Source organism: Molothrus aeneus, chromosome 5, assembly GCF_037042795.1.
Source record: "Molothrus aeneus isolate 106 chromosome 5, BPBGC_Maene_1.0, whole genome shotgun sequence".
In the NCBI taxonomy this organism is placed as follows: Eukaryota; Metazoa; Chordata; class Aves; order Passeriformes; family Icteridae; genus Molothrus; species Molothrus aeneus.
The window spans coordinates 64602608-64620168 of NC_089650.1; the positions used below are offsets into that span (position 1 = coordinate 64602608).

Here is a 17561-nt window from a genome sequence, read left to right on the forward strand (position 1 = left end):
GTCCAGATAAAATGGATCTGACACTGGTGCTGACTAAATGGCTGACATTTAGAGGAATTCAGATGGGCAGAACTGGCCAACATGAACCTTATGAAATTTAACAAGGATTGATGCAAAGTCCTGCACCTGGGGAGGAATAATCCCCTTCAGTAACACAGCAGGGGATGGATGGGGCTGGGGAGAAGCTTTGCTGAAAAGGACCTGTGGGGGTCTTGGTGGGAGGTGACCATGAGCCAGCAGCATGCACTGGCAGCAAAGAAAGCAAACAGCACCCTGGACTGTGGAAGAGGAGACAGGACATCCATGTTTCCTCTTTACTCAGTGCTTGTTGGATCATATCTGAATATTACATGCAGATTTGGGCTCCTCATTGCAAGGAGAACATTGATCAGGTGGAGGGAGTTCAGTGGAAGGTCAGCAAGTTGGTCAGGGGCTCCAGCACTCATCCTGTAATGAGCTGGGCTTGTTCAGGCTGGAGAAGATACAGCTCCAGGTGAACCTAAAGCAGCCCCCAGTGCCTAAAAGGAGGCCATGCACTAGATAGAGCAACAGCACATGCAGGGAAGATGAGAAGTACATTGAAACAAGGGAGGTTCCGTTCAGATGTAATTAAAAACATTTGTACAAGCACTGGAACAGATGATCCAGATTGCTCCATCCATGTCCTTGGAGGTTTTTAAGACTTGTTTGGATCAACCTGATCTCACATGAGCAGGGAGTTGTGTCACAGACCCAGCTGGTCTTCCAACCTCAATTATTCTATGGGAATTAGAGCAGCGTAGGAGAAAAGCAGAGAAAGTCAGCTCACACTAAGGCAGAATGAAAGAAGGCTGAAGAATGAAGATGTGTTGAAAACTGAACAGTAGAACCAGTTTCTGTTCTTGGGTCTGTTTACAGAAGCAGAGGTTGACATTGAATATGCCACTTAACTCTCATCTGTGGTTTTGGTTCTAGGCTGCCACAACTACACTGTGTGGGTGAGGTTTCTAGGGCCCAACCTATAACAATCTAACCAAAGAAGTTCTGACCTTGGATCTTTCCTTGAGTTTTTGGATTCCTCTTAGATTCAGCAATGTGCAACAGAAAATAAAACCACAGTAGAATAATGTAAAGAAAGCATATAAAGAAATCATACAAAGAGAAAAAAGGCCATAAAAACAAAATAAAAAATTATATTTCTAACAGCTCATCAGTCAGCAACAGAATAAAATTGTTAGAGTTTATAAGAGAATTATAAGGACAAAAGAAAAAGAAATATTAACCCCAAAGTAGAAATCTCTAATTTTAGCCAGATGAATTTAAAATCTCTGTTTACTACACAAAATCTCTTGGGTAAACAAAATATGCCTTTGTCCCTTGTTTAGTCCGAGAGGGATAATAAAGCAAAGAGACAACACTGGATTTAAGGATAATCAGATTAAGGCTGCCTTCTCTGTCTTCTTTCTAATCTTTAATTGCAATAACCAATGATGTTTGGAACTGTGTCTTGAAAACTCTATCTAAACATGAGGAACACCCACTGGACTGACTGAAAAATAAAAGATATTGGACAAAGTTTTGTTGTGTTGGACAAAGTCTATGCAAAGCTTCTGACTTTGGTTTATATTATCTTAGTTTTGTGGTGGCACTCTCTTAAACAGAGAATCGCACCCAGCTGTAGGAGGCTCTTATGTAGATGGGAGTCTGGACCACTGACCTGGAGTTAGGAGGGATTCTGCACAGATCTGATCTTATATATTTAAGGTCAATCAATTTAGATGTGTTATCTTTATGTAGCACTAACCCAACTGGTTGTTTTGAAGAGATGGAGGCCACAGAGTTTTCTCCTAAACACACAAATGAAATGTCTTATGGAAAAGGGGAATGATTTAAATATAGTAATGCTGGAGTTTATGAAATGAGGATTATAAACACAGTGTGGGGGAGAAGTGGGCAAGTCAATCATGGTGCCTGTGTGACATTGCTCTCAGGAATTTGCAGTGGTGTTTCTGGCTAAAATGAGCTCATCCTACGGGCTCTGACTGCAGAAGGTACATTTTAAAGGGGAAGAATAATTAAGCAATGACAGAGGCATCATCATTATTAGATAATCACAACCCAGGGGCATTAGCAAACGTTGAGTGTCTCTAATCCCATGGGGTCTAATTATTCTGTGATAATAACCACACCTCCAAGTTCTAATTTATTCTTGTGGAGAATCTGGAGGGGGAGGGGGAGAAATGGGGGCATTTTAATATTTTTGCTAAAAGAAGATGCAGTTGGCCTTTCACTAGGGCTCATCAGTATTCTGATCTAACTAGCATGTGTGAGTGGCATTAAATTGTCTGCCCTTTACTGTGATCTCCAGCCAATCTGAGTATCCACCCTTGCACAAACTGGTGGCCTCCCTGCTGCTAACAGTACCAGCAGGCCCTGGTTCTATTTCTCAGGGCAGATTTTGGCAAAAGTGAGGTAGATTTTCCTGGTCTGGAGAGGTGTATTTTCCATAAGGTCCTCTGACAAACACATTGCCATTGGTATGAAGAAAGAAGTAAAAACTTGCACATTTTTTGGTGTCTCGGAAGTGCTGTCTGACATGTTAAAGAGGAAGATTCTAGGAAGTTTAAGTGCTCTGCTTGTGCTTGGATAGGATAAAATTAAAGTGACAGATGCACTCCAGGGAAAGAGCACCAGAAAAGCAAGAGAGCAAGAAAGAGTCAGGGGAAACAAGAATGACAATATAGAAAGACATATACCAATATCACAGCCTTTCTCCAGTAAGTCAGTGCCCCTCTGCTTCTTCATTACTCACAGGTGAACTGTGCCCATGAAATACTGTCCATTTCTTCCCAAGGAACAGGGAAAGAGAAGCAGCAGTGAGCAAAGGAGGAAGGGAGAACACCATGCACTCAGCATCTGGTCTCTTTTTTGTATCTGTGTGCATGCATGTGCAAATGAGAGAAAGCATGACAGAGAGGGAGAGGAGAGGAAGGAGTCTTTCCCCATGGTGATCCTTCTGGTTCTGGCTTTCTGAAAACAGGTTTATATTTTATTAAATCCTTTGTGAGCACTGGCTTTTACAAGAATAAAAAAAAACCAAACAGAAAACATAAAGAGGTGAACCAATTCATTAAAATTCTTTGCAAATTCAGAAGCCAAGGCCTTCAACAGTGGGAGAAAAACTTTAGGCTCATAAATCCATACTATTCAGCACTGTGTGGGCTTTTGAGAGCTAAAGCTTGAGAGAAGTGAAAATCGGGGACGCTCATTTTAATCACTTGTTTATGTTAACACCTAACTTGATATTTGTGATTGTCATGAAATTACAGTGCCTACACCATGGATCTTCCACAGCAGTGCAAAGAAGGAGGAGAAAACAGAGCATACAAAGGTACCACAGGTATGGCAGACAAACTTATTAGTTGGTTATTTTTGTAGTTTTCTGGTCCCCTGTTCCATAATTTTCCTCCAAATCTATCTATCTAGCAGAAGGTATGTTAACAAGCAAGGGTTTATTGATTGGGCATGTCTTTGTGAATCTAGGCTGGTTTTGTGAATCTTGGTGTTTAAGGGCACATTTTCCTATGAGATTTTGAAGACAAAGAAAGAGAGAGTAAAAAGCAAGTCAATAATCTTGGCCAATTCCACCCTGATGCTTCTGTTTTGTTGAAATGCATTTCCCAGTGAAGACCTCTAGCATAAACTAAATAATCCACCTCTAGCATAAACTACAAGCTGTACCTCAGTACTATGCCTGCAAATGTTGTGCATTCTCCCCAGCACACCACAATGGTAAATCACCTTTGGTTTTGGGTGGGAAGTACTTTAGAGTGGCTTGGGAACAGAATAACAATGCACAGTGAACTGGCTTGAGTTCAGCTTCATAGCTGACCATCATATATATTTATATATATGATATATATTTCCAGCTGTAACTTTAAATGAAATCAAACCAAATTGAATCACCACAATATGAGGAAAACAAAGAAGAATTGCTGAGCACTCAGGACTCAGTGGGGCCAAGGGCTGTGGCTGTGCTCGTTGAAGCACCGCTGAGTTCACATCAAAGCCATTTCTACAGGGAACTTCCAGCTGTGCTCTCATGTTTATTACAGCTATCTCACACAATCTGGAGCAGGCTATTGTTCTGAGATGCATGCCCTGATGCTGAAATGACCTCCATGTGGAGCTGCATCAGAATACAGCCACTTATAAATTACTTTCCGGAGAACTCCTGATCTAAAATCAAGAAGGCTCTACTGGAGGCCAGGATCTCCGGCCTGGAGCACAGGTTCCTTCACATGGCCCCCGGTGTGCCTGCAACATCTTTGACACACTTTCAGCACTAAGCATTGACAAACAACATGCAGCAGCATCTCTCCATAAAAAAAAAAAAAAGAAAAAAAGGAAAAAGAAAAAAAGAAAGAAGAGTGTCAGCAGAGTCCAAGGCTATCATTCAAGGTAAGCAATGTTTTTGTTCTACAAGTGCTTACCACATACATATATGCCAATTCAAATTCTAGTACATGGGAAAGGTTGGCCTGATTTATCTTCTTTTTCACCTCTCTCATATATCTGTCTTAAGATAATGTAAACAGTCCTTGGGAGGTGTTTGTCTTTCCATTGCAACAAGATGTTTCTAAAAGACTTGTTTCCTTCAGACACTTAGGAGTCCTCTCCATGGTATTTTAGAATAGAGATGAGCTAAACCATATATTGAAAATTTGAGTTTCTTGTTAAAGGAGTTATGAACCCAGAAGGTGCCTGCAATTATTTCCATGGCAGATGGGTTTCTGAGTGGGTTGTGCAAGCACAGCCTTATTGCAATAGCACATCCACAAAATGCACTTGTTCACCCCTGGGAGCTGCAGAACTTGAGGATTATCTTGCCTCATGTAAAATTACTCAGCCAGGTCCTTTGCAGACCATTTGTAAAGTCATACTGAGTTCACTGTGACACTGGTTCTTTTCATCCATATTACACATTTTTGTGCTGCAAACAGCAAAGGCAGTTGAGGGTTTACTTGGTTTTAAACGCATGCAGTTGTTGGAGATATTTTTGTTTGGCCATTGCATAAAATAATTCAGTAGCCCCATATCCAAACAACTAGTTATTCTGAGAGAATGTTAAAACAATTAAGACATTAGTCATAATAAAAAATGGAATTAAATTAAGATTTAAAAATTATTATTTTTTACCATTAATTATAATTTTTCTGCCTTGAGTAAACAGACCAGGAGTATCCATGGACAGAAGCACAATCCAGCAGGATTGAAGGAACAGTGTTGGCAGTAGTTGAAAGCTCCTTCAAATGCATGAGTTTTTCTAAGATTTACATTATTTCCTGGGTATTATGAACTGCAGCATTTTCTGGGCTTGTAACTTCTTGTAAGATATATTACATATAAGCTCACATATCTACCTGTGTGGCCAAGCTGATATTATCATCTTTCTTTAGTAGAAAGCAACCCTGAATGAACTTCAAATAGTGCTTCCAACAGAAAGAAAAAAAAAGCTTTTCTTTACAAACTGGGATTCCTGTAGCTTGAAATAGAGATTAAGAGTGGGATAGAGAGACACTTACAAAATATAATGTGTTATACGTGTTATTTGTATACTGCAAGCAAAGTAAATCCTGAAATGTGCTAAGGCAATGGATTTAATACTTTAGGAAGATGATAATGTAATAATGTTTAAAAAACAAACATGTCTCCTGTTGAATTAGATCCTACTAATCCATGGTTTAGTACTGTATGCTGCTTCCTGAAAGAAAAAAACAAACCTAAAAAAATTAACTAGCACAATGCTTGACTGAAAATATGCACATGTTTCTGTCCTTTGGCATTAATGGAATTCTGAGGAAACAGCTGGATATTTCTGTGCCAAAAAATCATAAATTGATAATGTTGATTCTAAAACTGATAAGGAGCTTTGCCAAAATGACCCCCACAGTTGTCAGGCAGCTTCACAAAGCAGTTCTGCCACCCTGAGCCCATTCAGTGCCTGAACATCCCTGGAACCCTGGAACCCTTCAGACTGCACCAATGCACCTGCTCAGAAACCCTTTTGAGAGGAGAATGTACAGAGACCTGTTACATTTTAAGGGACAAATATGGAACAGGTCATCCCAGTGAACTGATGTCCTGTCTGCTGCCATCAGCATCCCTCAGGTTATCACTGGCTCATTTTCCCAATGAGGACACCAGGGAGAGACAGTGCTGTTCCAGGGAGGCTCCACATGAACCCATCACCTCTCCTTCTACTGTTCTGGGACTCAGGGAAGTTCTTAGCCACAATTCCCATGCTTTTCTTCTTTAGTCATTTAGGACATATTGAAGCATTACTAAAAATACAAATATAGGTCAAAAATGCATGCCCAGTTTCCTATTTTTGGCTCCAGCTTGTGCTTTCATGCCTCCTTAAGAGTGGCCTAATAATCAGATGGGCTTAGTACCAATATATCTCCAAGAAGCAGCATAATCTGTGGGCACTAAGAGCAGTCAAAATCAATTCACTGATTGAGGAGCCTAACCACAGACTGAGAAATCAAACACCAGTGTGTTAGACCAGCTGTGTAAGACCAGCTGACACACAATAGTTCAGAAATATACCTGTCCTGCCACAAACCTCCTTGAACTGTGCAGTCCATTAACAGGCACTGGGATGTGAGCATGCTAAGGCAAGGTTTTCTTCCACAGCTTCCTTGAAAACATATTCTTTTAAAATATTGTTGCTGAGATCAGAGTTAAGCATTGAAATACTCTGTCCTCCAAGCACTAAGGTAACAATGCTATTTATGTAACTAGACTTAAATATAAAATTTAAAAACATACACTTGGGTTAAGTGTGTGCACAGTACATACACTGTATTTTAAAACCTTTATTTAAGCTAAGTCTTACATTTATCAACTGTATCTTTATCCTGAAAATAATGAAAATTATACTAGGGAAGTTTTCTATGTTCTTCAAAACTAATAAAGCTTATTTAAAATGATTTTACAATAATGGAACATGCATTAATTCCACATGAAATGGCACCAAAATAATCAATTTGTACTACAGCACAAGTGCCATTCTGCATTTTAAACCAATCTTTTTCAACATGAAAAATCTACTTCAATTCATTCTTTAGCAAACTGTCAGACCTTCCTACACACCTACTGGTAGGGTTATTTTTGAATCATCCTGGAAAATATCACAACTATCTCAGTGGGTGCACTGGCCTCTAACAAAATGTCATGGTGGCAGCCTTGCACCACTGGTTGGAGAAAAATGTTTTGTACTGAAGTGAACAAAAAGCAAATCCTCTAAGAATGGTTATTTGAACATTCTTCACTGCTTCTCAGCTGAAGCATCTTGTATATTCTATAAAATCTCTACCATTTCAACAATTGTGCTCACAACATGAACACCTTCAACTAACAAAGATGATCTTCATACTAGATTAGGGGGTAGAGAAAATAATGAGCCACGGATGATAGCTATAAGTTATAATTCTCTGCTTTGACCAGAGGGAGAGAACGAATTAATTCTTACAGGAAAGGCAGTGTAATTTTTTTTCTTTTTCAGTTTATTCTATACTTCACAGTCTTCCTTTTTTGGGGACTGTTATTATTCAATGTCAGCATCTGTCTGAAAATGAGTATTTTTAGACCTTTGTGCTGAGGAGAATTTTTTTTTTTTTCAGTGTAAGAGTTAATGGCAGAATACTGACATAATATGACAAAAGCTGTGCTGGATTTTAAGAGATCGTTAAAGGAAAAAAGTATCACTTTCTCACTTTCTACCCTATCAGTATTTTCCCCCCCAAATATTTCCTCTTAGGTTTACACAGCAGATAAACCTAAAGAGTTTTTTACTGAAGCATGAATAGCTAGTTCAGCTGTGTGAATAAATAATAGTTTAGAGAATCAAATAATCATGAAAATGTCATGGAAAAAGAAGGCTTCTAGGTCTGAAACTGAATTAGCTTCTGATTTAGCAATTCTATCCCCCCACAGCTCAGAAATGATATTGTGTATGTTCATGCAGATAAATTTGGATACATAATTAGATCTTTTGTCTCTTCATTTACACATAGTAGGGCTTTTCTACTGGTTACTGAAACAAACATTTATGTGTGAATTTGAAGAATCAAAATTGAAATGATCTCACAGAGGCTGTGGAATCTCCATCCTTGGAGATACACAGACCTTGAGTGGACATGGCTTTCACCAACCTGCTCTTTGTGGTCCACACTTTACAGCGCTGTATGAGTCCTGTACCACCCAGGACTGTCAGAACACACATTATTACCCTTGGGAAAATTAGGGTAGTGGGTCAACCGAGGGAAATTAATGTCAGACAGTGTTAGAGACAGATACTTTGATTCTGAGCTCATATGTCCCTCCTTCACATGCACCTCCAGGCATTCCCACCACCCTCTGAATGATCCCTGCATCTCTGCAGGCTCTGGAGCAGCATCCTCCCTGCGAGCTCTCTGCTCCATGATCCATTTACAGGATGTGTCAAGGACAGTCTCTGGAGGAGAGAATAAAGTTCCTGACACTCAGCTGGGATTCATCCTGTCCAAATTGGGATATTTACAGTGTGGATACCTACAGTTGAGGCAGTCCCTCCAAAATGCCTTCCCACTTAACAAGAAATGGAAACTTCCAGATTCCCACCCAAAGGGAACTGAGACAAACTGGATGAGGCAAACCTGGAGTCAGGTAAAAGCTACTCCAGCCCAAATCCTTGTGTTATGAAATACTACAGGTACCTGCCTTTAAAACACTATGAAATAGTACAGGTACCTGTCTTTAAAACAGAAAAAGTATCCTAAGCAAGTGAAATGAAAATAAAGTGAAGAATTAATTAACTAAATAGAGGTGATTAAAGTAAATAAAGGAAACAATTATCATATCAAAATAAAAGACAAGAAAGATGATTAAATGAGTCTTCAAAAGACCCATGAGAAACTCATGAAAGACATAATATGCCTTTACCTGGTTTTTAGTCTTTCATGATTTCATTTTAATTTTTATTCACTACCATCTGATAATTGCAAGAAACAGTTACTTTAACCATAGGCAATTTAAACCATTTTAATTTTTTTCCAGGGCCAAGAGACAAAAGAACCTATTTATTGCCTGAGGGGATTTTTACTAAAATGAAAGCTTAATCTTTCATGTTTTTTTAAGCAATGGCTTTTAAAAAATCATTTCTAACAATGCTGTAGGGAGACACTTCCATGGGTATGCAAAATTGAAATTATAAATTTACAATTATAAAAAAATTAATAGTTTGGGGGATTGTATTGTCTCTGTTCTTTCTGAATGAATACTCTTTCAAGCTTAAGAGAAAGTATTTAGCACACGGAGGAGAACGAGTGTCCTCAGACTCTCTTGCGGTCAAAGCTGTTTAGTCAGAACGGATGGGGGAAAGATCATTGGAGTTTAATTTGCTTGGAAATACTCAAATATCAGATGACCCACTGGCTCCTCACTTCCTGGCCCAGTTTTCTGTGTTGCCAGTGCACTGAAGTTGGCCTGACCACTGTCTCCTCTGTACTAGTGTGGTGCACTGATGGCTGCTAAATCTTATTGGTGTAAAATTAAGCTTCAAGGTGAATTTTAGCTGAAACAACCATCTTTTGGGGCTTTTAACACACATGTTTACAAAGAACAGAGCAAGAGGTCTTGGTCAAAGATTGATTCAGGGGGGATTTTCAGGGGAGATGAATCTAGATAGAAACATGGATATGATTTATGTGTCTGCCATGGTTCAAAAAATACTGGAAGAAGACTCTTATGCCCATCTCCATTCTGTGAAGTATTTTGCCTTTAAGAACATCAAGAAAAGGATTAAATTTAAGCATCTACCTTTGCACTGCCACAATTGTGGGCTGTTTTCTCAACTAAAAAATATTAATTTAATGCATTATCTGGAGAGATGCAAACATTTCTTCCTGGGCTTAGTGCAGGCTTTGAAATCAGACAAAATAGTTTACACTTATGAAACACAACAAGCTGAAGTGTTCTATTAAAGGAAAACTAGACCAAAAAAATACCCTTAAGGCCTCCAAACATCCACATATTGAAAGGCAGATTTAAATGTTTTCTGTCAACATATTTTGAGTTTTAGTGGAAACACTTTGAGCTACTATGAAAAGCTTTATCAAACTAAATTCATTTTCCATGGAGCAGAGAAGAATCATTGAAAATATTATTCAGGTTTACAAAATATGTAATAGGGTGGAGAATGTGGAACCAGATAAGGAAGGTTAAACTGAAGAACACTTTAACAAGGCTTGATTTTAGGTTGCTTGTGCAACATAAATAGGTCAGTGGACCTATTAGAGATTTTTCAAGCTGTCTAATATTAGAAACACCTCTGTACAGGTGCCATCTATAAGAATTTCAAAGGCAACTGGCATTCTGAAGACATTATTTGAAAGCCTCAATACCCAGAATTTTTTGAAAATAACACAAGTTCAATGTGCTAGCCAAAATCATTAACCCCTTTGGAAAAACCCTTGGTATCTGCTCTCCCATGCCAGTCAGAGCAATAGGAAGCTCCAGTTACCCCAAAGATATATCTGCCCAGCCCAAAGGAAGCACCTGCCTGCCATGGGCCTCTGCAGACCTGGACATCAGATAAAACAACCTCCCAGGTACTCAGGGAGCCTCAGGATCAGGTTAAAAGGGAACAGCAAGTCAGAGAGCATGGATAAGAAGACTGTGTTGGATAGGGAAGGAGAGACATGTGGCCCTTAGGTTGAATCCAAGTTCTGTGTGTACATGGCAAAACAAAGCGCACAATGGGAATGTTCTGGTGCCACTGTGCTGCAGAGCAGCAAAGAGAAAGGGAGATAATTTCCAGTCCCTCTACACTACAGTGCAGTCATTGAGTTGCCCTGGGAACTCTTGTCAGTGTGGGTCAAGATCTATTGTGTGTGTCTTGGGAGGACAAGGTTGCTCAGACATTTATCAGCTAAAGTGCAGAGATATCACAGAGCGTGCATGAAATGCAACATTTCTGCTTCTATAGATGGGTGGCATTTAGACAGGTGTAACATGGAAACACTGACACTGGGAGAAGCCTTTTGCAAAGTGCTAAGTCCCAGCTCCAGGACAGAGGGAAGAGATTGCTCAGGTTTAAAAAAAAAATCACAGCAGCAAACAAAAACTATTTTCACCCAACCTGCTTCTCAGAGATGTTGCTAATGAATATTATTTTTAGGTCAAGATGAGGCTCATGTCAGAAACAGAAAAATATACACAGACTTAGTACTAGCCAAACTTCTCTAAATTTAACCTCTGTCCCAAACAATAAAACTGTAATATAATGGGAGCCCTGGCCAGCACTAAGACCCAACACCACACTCAGTCCCAGTTCTTTTTTGCAATGAAGACTGTTTTCCTTACTGATGAGCTCAGTCTGCCATGAATTACTTTTTCATGGGGGATAAATACACACTTAAACAAGATTAAACACAAATGTTCTTTAGTGGTGTCTAAAATAATATGAATGTTTTTTAGAACAGCAATAAACACACTTCATGATGCAAATAATTACACCCTGCAGCCTTTATGTAACAATAAGTGGCCGAATTCTCTACTCAGCTACATCACTGTAAACCCAGCGTAACTACACTGAATCAACATCTCTCTCTGTGGATTCTGGATATTCTGAAGTGTTACCTAGGCCTGAATTTACCCCAGTTTCTCTCTAGGGCTTTGGAGACATCAGACATGCATGTCTGGAAATCCACATGGTGGTCATGGAGGCATTTCTACCTCTTTTGCCCCTTTTTCCCCCATAATGAAGTCAGAATCTGGCTGTGTATTCCTTGTGCATCTGAAAGCACTTCTGTAACTGTGTACTCAGAAAGTAAAGAAGAAAGCTCAACTGAGATCCAGCAACGGAAAGGGAAAAAAAAAAAAAGGACTTGACAAAAATTCATAAGGGTAAAGGCAATACTTGTGTGTGATGGGAAACAAAGATCAGTACCTTGGGGATTAAAAAGAACCACCTCAGCTGATTTTCCTTTGGATGGGAAGGATTTGGTCATGTTCTGAATTCTTTGTGAAAAGTTAATTTTATCTTAGGTTTCCCATGCAATTGTAATTTTCACGCAGAATTTTTTAAGATGGGTCTGTCAGGCTTTAATGGCCCCTGAAATGAACATGGAAAGGCAAACATGCCCACACTGGACCACTTGAAAAAGCAGTTACTTGCTTGGAAATAACAGCAACAAAAATGTATTCAGCTGTTAAGGGCTCTTCACAATTTACATGAGCATGGAACTCATGACACAACATGGAACCAGCATTTTTACTCCCACCTTGCCCTCAACTGCCACGTTTGTGTGTTGGAAGCAGGCACTTTGCTCTTACCAGGACTTGTGAGGGCTCCCAGAGCACCAGTCGTTGTGGAGAGAGGGTTTGCATTGGTGGTGGTAGCTGAGGTCTGGGCGGCGGCTGCTGCGGCTGCTAAAGTTGCCAAATTCTGTAATTGTAAAGCGTTCATGCCTATGTGGAGAAGCAATAGGGTTAATTAAAACAGGTAATCATCATCATCATAATCATCAAAAAGTGATGTTTTCAATGGTCATGGAGCTTGGGGTGTACCTTGCCAATAAACTCGATTCTTTTCATTCCCAAAACATTTATAATCTCAAACCACATCTTAGAGATCCTGAGGAATATTTCTCATCTCTCTACCTTGGAGTTGAGAGAATGCACCAGACACCAGCCTGTACTTGAGGAAAATTAAACCTGGTTTGTGCCTCTTCTAAGGGAAGTTTAGAATTAAAAGTCATTTAAACTCTGCATGAAGCCCAGGCACAATATTATTTCCTGACACAACAGGGGATATAAAGAAGATAACTAGCATTTAAAACACATTCAGGACAGGGTCATATAATTGGGATTAATAAAGTTTCCCAGTTTGAATGCCTAGAAACTTGTCTGATTTTTTATGAATGTTAGTTTGCCTACAAGAGATATTATTTCTCCTTGCACACTTTGTATTTCAAACAGAGGAGCTTAACAACAACTTGGACAGAATGAAAAAAGAGTTTAAATAAAATATTTGGGAAGTATGTTTAAGAAGAAAAAAATGCAGTGAAGAAGAGGTACTTTCTAGGAATTCAGAACTCCTGCAATAATGGAGAGTGATACTACTTTCAAACACAAGTATTGCAGACTCAGATTAGTACAATCAATAATCTCCATAAAGAGAAATTCTTACTGTCACAGCATTTGGGACTGTGAAATGAACCTTTATATAAACATCTGTTTCTGAATAAAGCCCCAAATTTAAATAAAACATGTTACAACAGGCAGGTCAGGCCTCAGGTGAGCACCTAATTTGATTGAGGTTCTAATGTTGGTGTCTCAGTCAATTCCCAAATTCAGTTCAGGTTCTGAAAATGTGACACAGTTGCAATGGTGGGAATCAAGATTTTAGTTGATGCAAGATACACCAACTAATAGTCTGGAACTGGAACAAGACACGTGGAGAAATTACATGACCAAACCTCTTTAAGGTTTCTTTTGGAGGCTAAAGACCATCTTAAAAGATAAGGCTTTTCTCAAATATTACTAATTCAAACTATTTTGCAAGACACAGTTCACATGAATGCAAACAATATGGTTTTTATTTTTTATAATTACTCATCTGACTTACTGGCTTGCCTTGGGTGTATTTTTTTTTCCCCACTGAAGAATTATCTTGCATTGATAATAAGACTGCAGACTATTTCAAACAAGATTTTGGGGAGGGAAAAAACTGGAACCCAAATCTTTGCAGACAAAGCAGTCAGTAACCCTCAAAATGAGATATGGAATTCATTTTCATCCTGGGCTGATATTGGTCCTTAATTATAATTTCCCTTCTTATTTCCTAAGGAGAAAAAGTAATTCAGCAAGAATATCCAGCAAACATTGCTGATCTTCACTGAGGCTGTATTTTTGTGCCATCCTGCAACAAGGATTTGGGAAAGCAGTGGGTTGCTCTCCTCCAAAGGAATGGCTTTCTTTCACCCACTGTTTAGTTATTCATCAAAAGGATCAGTCATAACCAGCTTCTATTTCTTCTGTGTGAGAAAAGTCTATCCTTTGGACTTTTAAATGTTATACATGGTGGGATTAAATAATTGTGATGAACACAGAATGATTCCAGAGGTCAGCCTAGGCCAGACAAGGTCAACAGGCAGCAGAGCAAACAACTGCTGTCTCTGCACTCATGAATCACCCTTGCACCTCTGTGGATGCAAAACAAATACCATCACTGCCTCATTCCACAAAAACTTTTTTTTTTTTTTTTTTAAACAAGCACAGGAGGAACCCATCAATTTGGCAAATGAGTTTCAATGCCCAAAGAAGATGAATGAACAAGATCTTGGTGGTGATGAAGTTGTCTCCTTACCCAATTTGTTTTACTGTAGCAGTGACTGTAAGACACTGGCCACAAAACAACCTGCAGGTGTTATAGGGTGTCAGCTTGGGTGTCTGCAGGAGAAAAACCTGCTGGCTGTTGTAACACCTGAGTAAGAGAAGGACAGCAAAGACCCCCACTGAACTGAGCACCCAAATGTGAGTGTCAGCAAGGGCCCATGGCACACACTGTCACCCAGTGAGCTCCAGAGCCCATTTTGTCAAGTTTTATTGCAATTAATATGCATCTTTAGGATCCTCTGTCTGCTCAAACATCTGAAAAATAAATCCTGTCATCACTGTTTCACATTCCCCAGGCATTTTACCATCTCTGCTCCCTCTTTATTGGTTTCTCCCATCAGCTTGTCAGGAGTGTCAGCATCCCATTTGCTTGGGCAAATTTGGAGGAGGGAAACCAAATGCTCTCAAGTCTCAGACCCCAAAAGTACTTTGCTTTCAAATGGGGATTTTTGGTTCAATTGAACCTCAGCTAAGGTACAGTTCTGCAGTTCTGTGGGATGAATCTGCTCTCTCAATCTCTCTCCTTTCACACACACTCATCACACATTTTACATCGTACAGTTTTTTTTCAAAACAGTCCCAAATCCCGCAACAGAGCTGGACAGCAAATGAGTAGATGGATTTTATTTGAAAGTGCTGCTCACTCAGCAAATGCACCTCTCTCTGAAGAAATGCAAATTGCTTAACACTGAGGAACAGCCTCATAGGCAGAGCTGCACATGAAAAATGAATATCTTCCTGTAGAGGAAAAAAAAAACCCTTCTGGGTAAGGAATAACTCTTGATCTTCATGATGGAGACAATGTTGGGAATTAAAGGGAAATGATTAAAAAACCCAGATTCACAATACAGTTTGATACCATTTTTAATAACATGTATTTACCAATGTGCTATCAGCTTGGCAAATATTCAAGATCGCAAAGAAATTCAACTTTCATTTTGTTATTTGGCAGATTAAAAAAACAATTAAATTATGTACAAAACAGATGCACAGTGTGCCTTGCTTGAAACTTAAGATTTTAAAAAAAAATTATTTATAAGGATAGGGGCATGAAAATTTAATTTAATGTTCACCTTAGGTAATTTTGTGTCTTATTGTTCACAGCAATTACCATAAATCTACATATCAATAAGCGAGAACAGATGTCAGTTGTTACAAGTGCTTGCCAATCAGGCCTGTTAAAAAGTGACAGATGGATGGTGATAGAACATTCTCATAAGGCCTATTAGCACATTCACAGGAAATTTTTGTAGTGCTGCACAGTCACAGATGCAGTTCTGTGAAAACACGGGAAAATTTGAGAGCACGAGATTTACATTTTACAACTTCTTGTGCTGCCTCTGACACAAACTTTCATACAATGAAGTAATTTGCCTCGTTTCAGTCACTGCAGCTTTTCTCCTGTGATAACTGTAAATTTGGAATTATTGGGTATTTGTAGGGGAGGGAACAGAGTCACAAGCCGTTCCTCAAGACTTCTTAGGCCTCATCAGCTCTTGGGTTTCTAAAACCATAATAAAATCACATTAGAAAATAGCTGAGATTTGCTTACTGCACAAATTCCAAAAAAAGGAAGGCACCAGCTACATTGAGTGGCACAGTATGCATGGAGAGTTTGAAAGTCAGTGGTGATTATCAGAACCAAATCTGATCGCTCATAAGCACTTCCCACTGACTTGACTTCCTTTGCTTTGGAAATTTTATCCTTCTCAATTATTAGGATTTATTCCACCTGAATTAAATCCTGGCTGCAGCTTAAAAAATGCGGATTAAGGTAAAATTTATCATCTTCAGGCTAAAAAGCAACTATTTGCTAACACTGACATCAGCCATTTTGGATGCTGATGGTAAAATGTGTATAAAGGTGTGGAGGGAGAGGCTATTCCAGCAATATTCTAAGAATTAAAATAGACAGGAAATCTAAGTGCCACCTCCATCAAACCACATATATTCTGTGACTACTTTAAGAAAAGCTGCTTATCTGAAAAGTGCTTGAGGTAGCCTGACCAGTTACTGTTTGATTGAGCAAAGCCCTTAAAACAACTTTTAAGTGCACAATTGATTCTGCCCTGTATTTTAACAGTACATGCTTAAATCTGACTGCACATTCACAGAATCATTGAATGCTTTGAGTTGGAAGGGACCTTAAAGATCACCTAATTCAAACACTCCTAGAGCCATTTGTTGACTTATGTAGGATTTCAGCCCATTTTCAGGTAATATATGCTCTAAATACATTCTGGTAAGAAGAGTGGTTTTTGTCAATTAAAACTTCTTCAGTCCTAGTGGGAAGGATTCATCTGATCTAACTTTGTCCAGAAAAAAGTTACTCACTCAGGCTATTGCTATAGTCAAAGAAGAGAGAGGGGGTAATGAAATATTCTGATCCTAGAAAAGAATCATAGAAGCATTGACTCGTGGAACATTTGGGTTGGAAGGGACCATAAAGGCCATCTAGTTCCAACCTCCCTGCTATGGGCAGGGCCACTTTCCATTAGTCCAGGGTGCTCCAAGCCCAAAGCCCACCTTTCAAGGGACAACTTTCACTAGACCAGGGTGCTCCAAGCCCTGTCCCACCTGGCCTTGAACACTTCCAGGGTTGGAGCATTCCAGCTCTCTGGGCAACCTGTGCCTCATCTCCCTCAGTGAAAAATTTCTTCCTAATAGATGTAGTATTTTCCTAATATCCATAAAATAGATTAACCCCAGCCTTGGTAGGATGAATCATTGCCTGGGAGTGACTCCCTCTTCACTGACATTGCAGGGAGATGGGATGCCTACTTTCCAAACTACTGAGGCTCAAGTTGGATGAATTCCATCCACAGAGGGGCTAAGGCAATAAAAATCCCCCTCACCCTCCATTTGCTGGTTATGGAAAGCCCACACAGAGCTACAGATATTGTGCCCAGACTTGGCCAAACTTGCACATCAGGCACTTTTACGACCTGAATAAGCACATCCTAACTGCTGAGCACTTCTTTTTCCTCTCAAGGTGCCTCTCCTTCTCCTCTGAGAAGGAGCAATGTGTGGATTGGGAACAGGCTCACTTGCTGCAAACTCTGTCTCTCCAAAAATGCTAAACAGAGTTGTTTAATTTATTAGTTAAAAGAAGAAAAAAAAAAAAAAGAAAAGCTAAT

At 39.4% G+C, this 17561-nt stretch overlaps 1 protein-coding gene across 10 annotated transcripts in view; it reads right to left on the reverse strand.

Annotated features, from left to right (window-relative positions):
* CELF2 (CUGBP Elav-like family member 2) overlaps positions 1 to 17561 on the reverse strand; it is a 550570-nt gene that overhangs the window by 31073 nt on the left and 501936 nt on the right. For all 10 annotated transcript variants that reach the window (XM_066551028.1, XM_066551020.1, XM_066551021.1 and 7 more), the window contains one exon: positions 12361 to 12495. In XM_066551028.1, coding sequence (XP_066407125.1) covers positions 12361 to 12495 — 135 coding nt within the window. The remainder of the gene's footprint in view (positions 1 to 12360; positions 12496 to 17561) is intronic.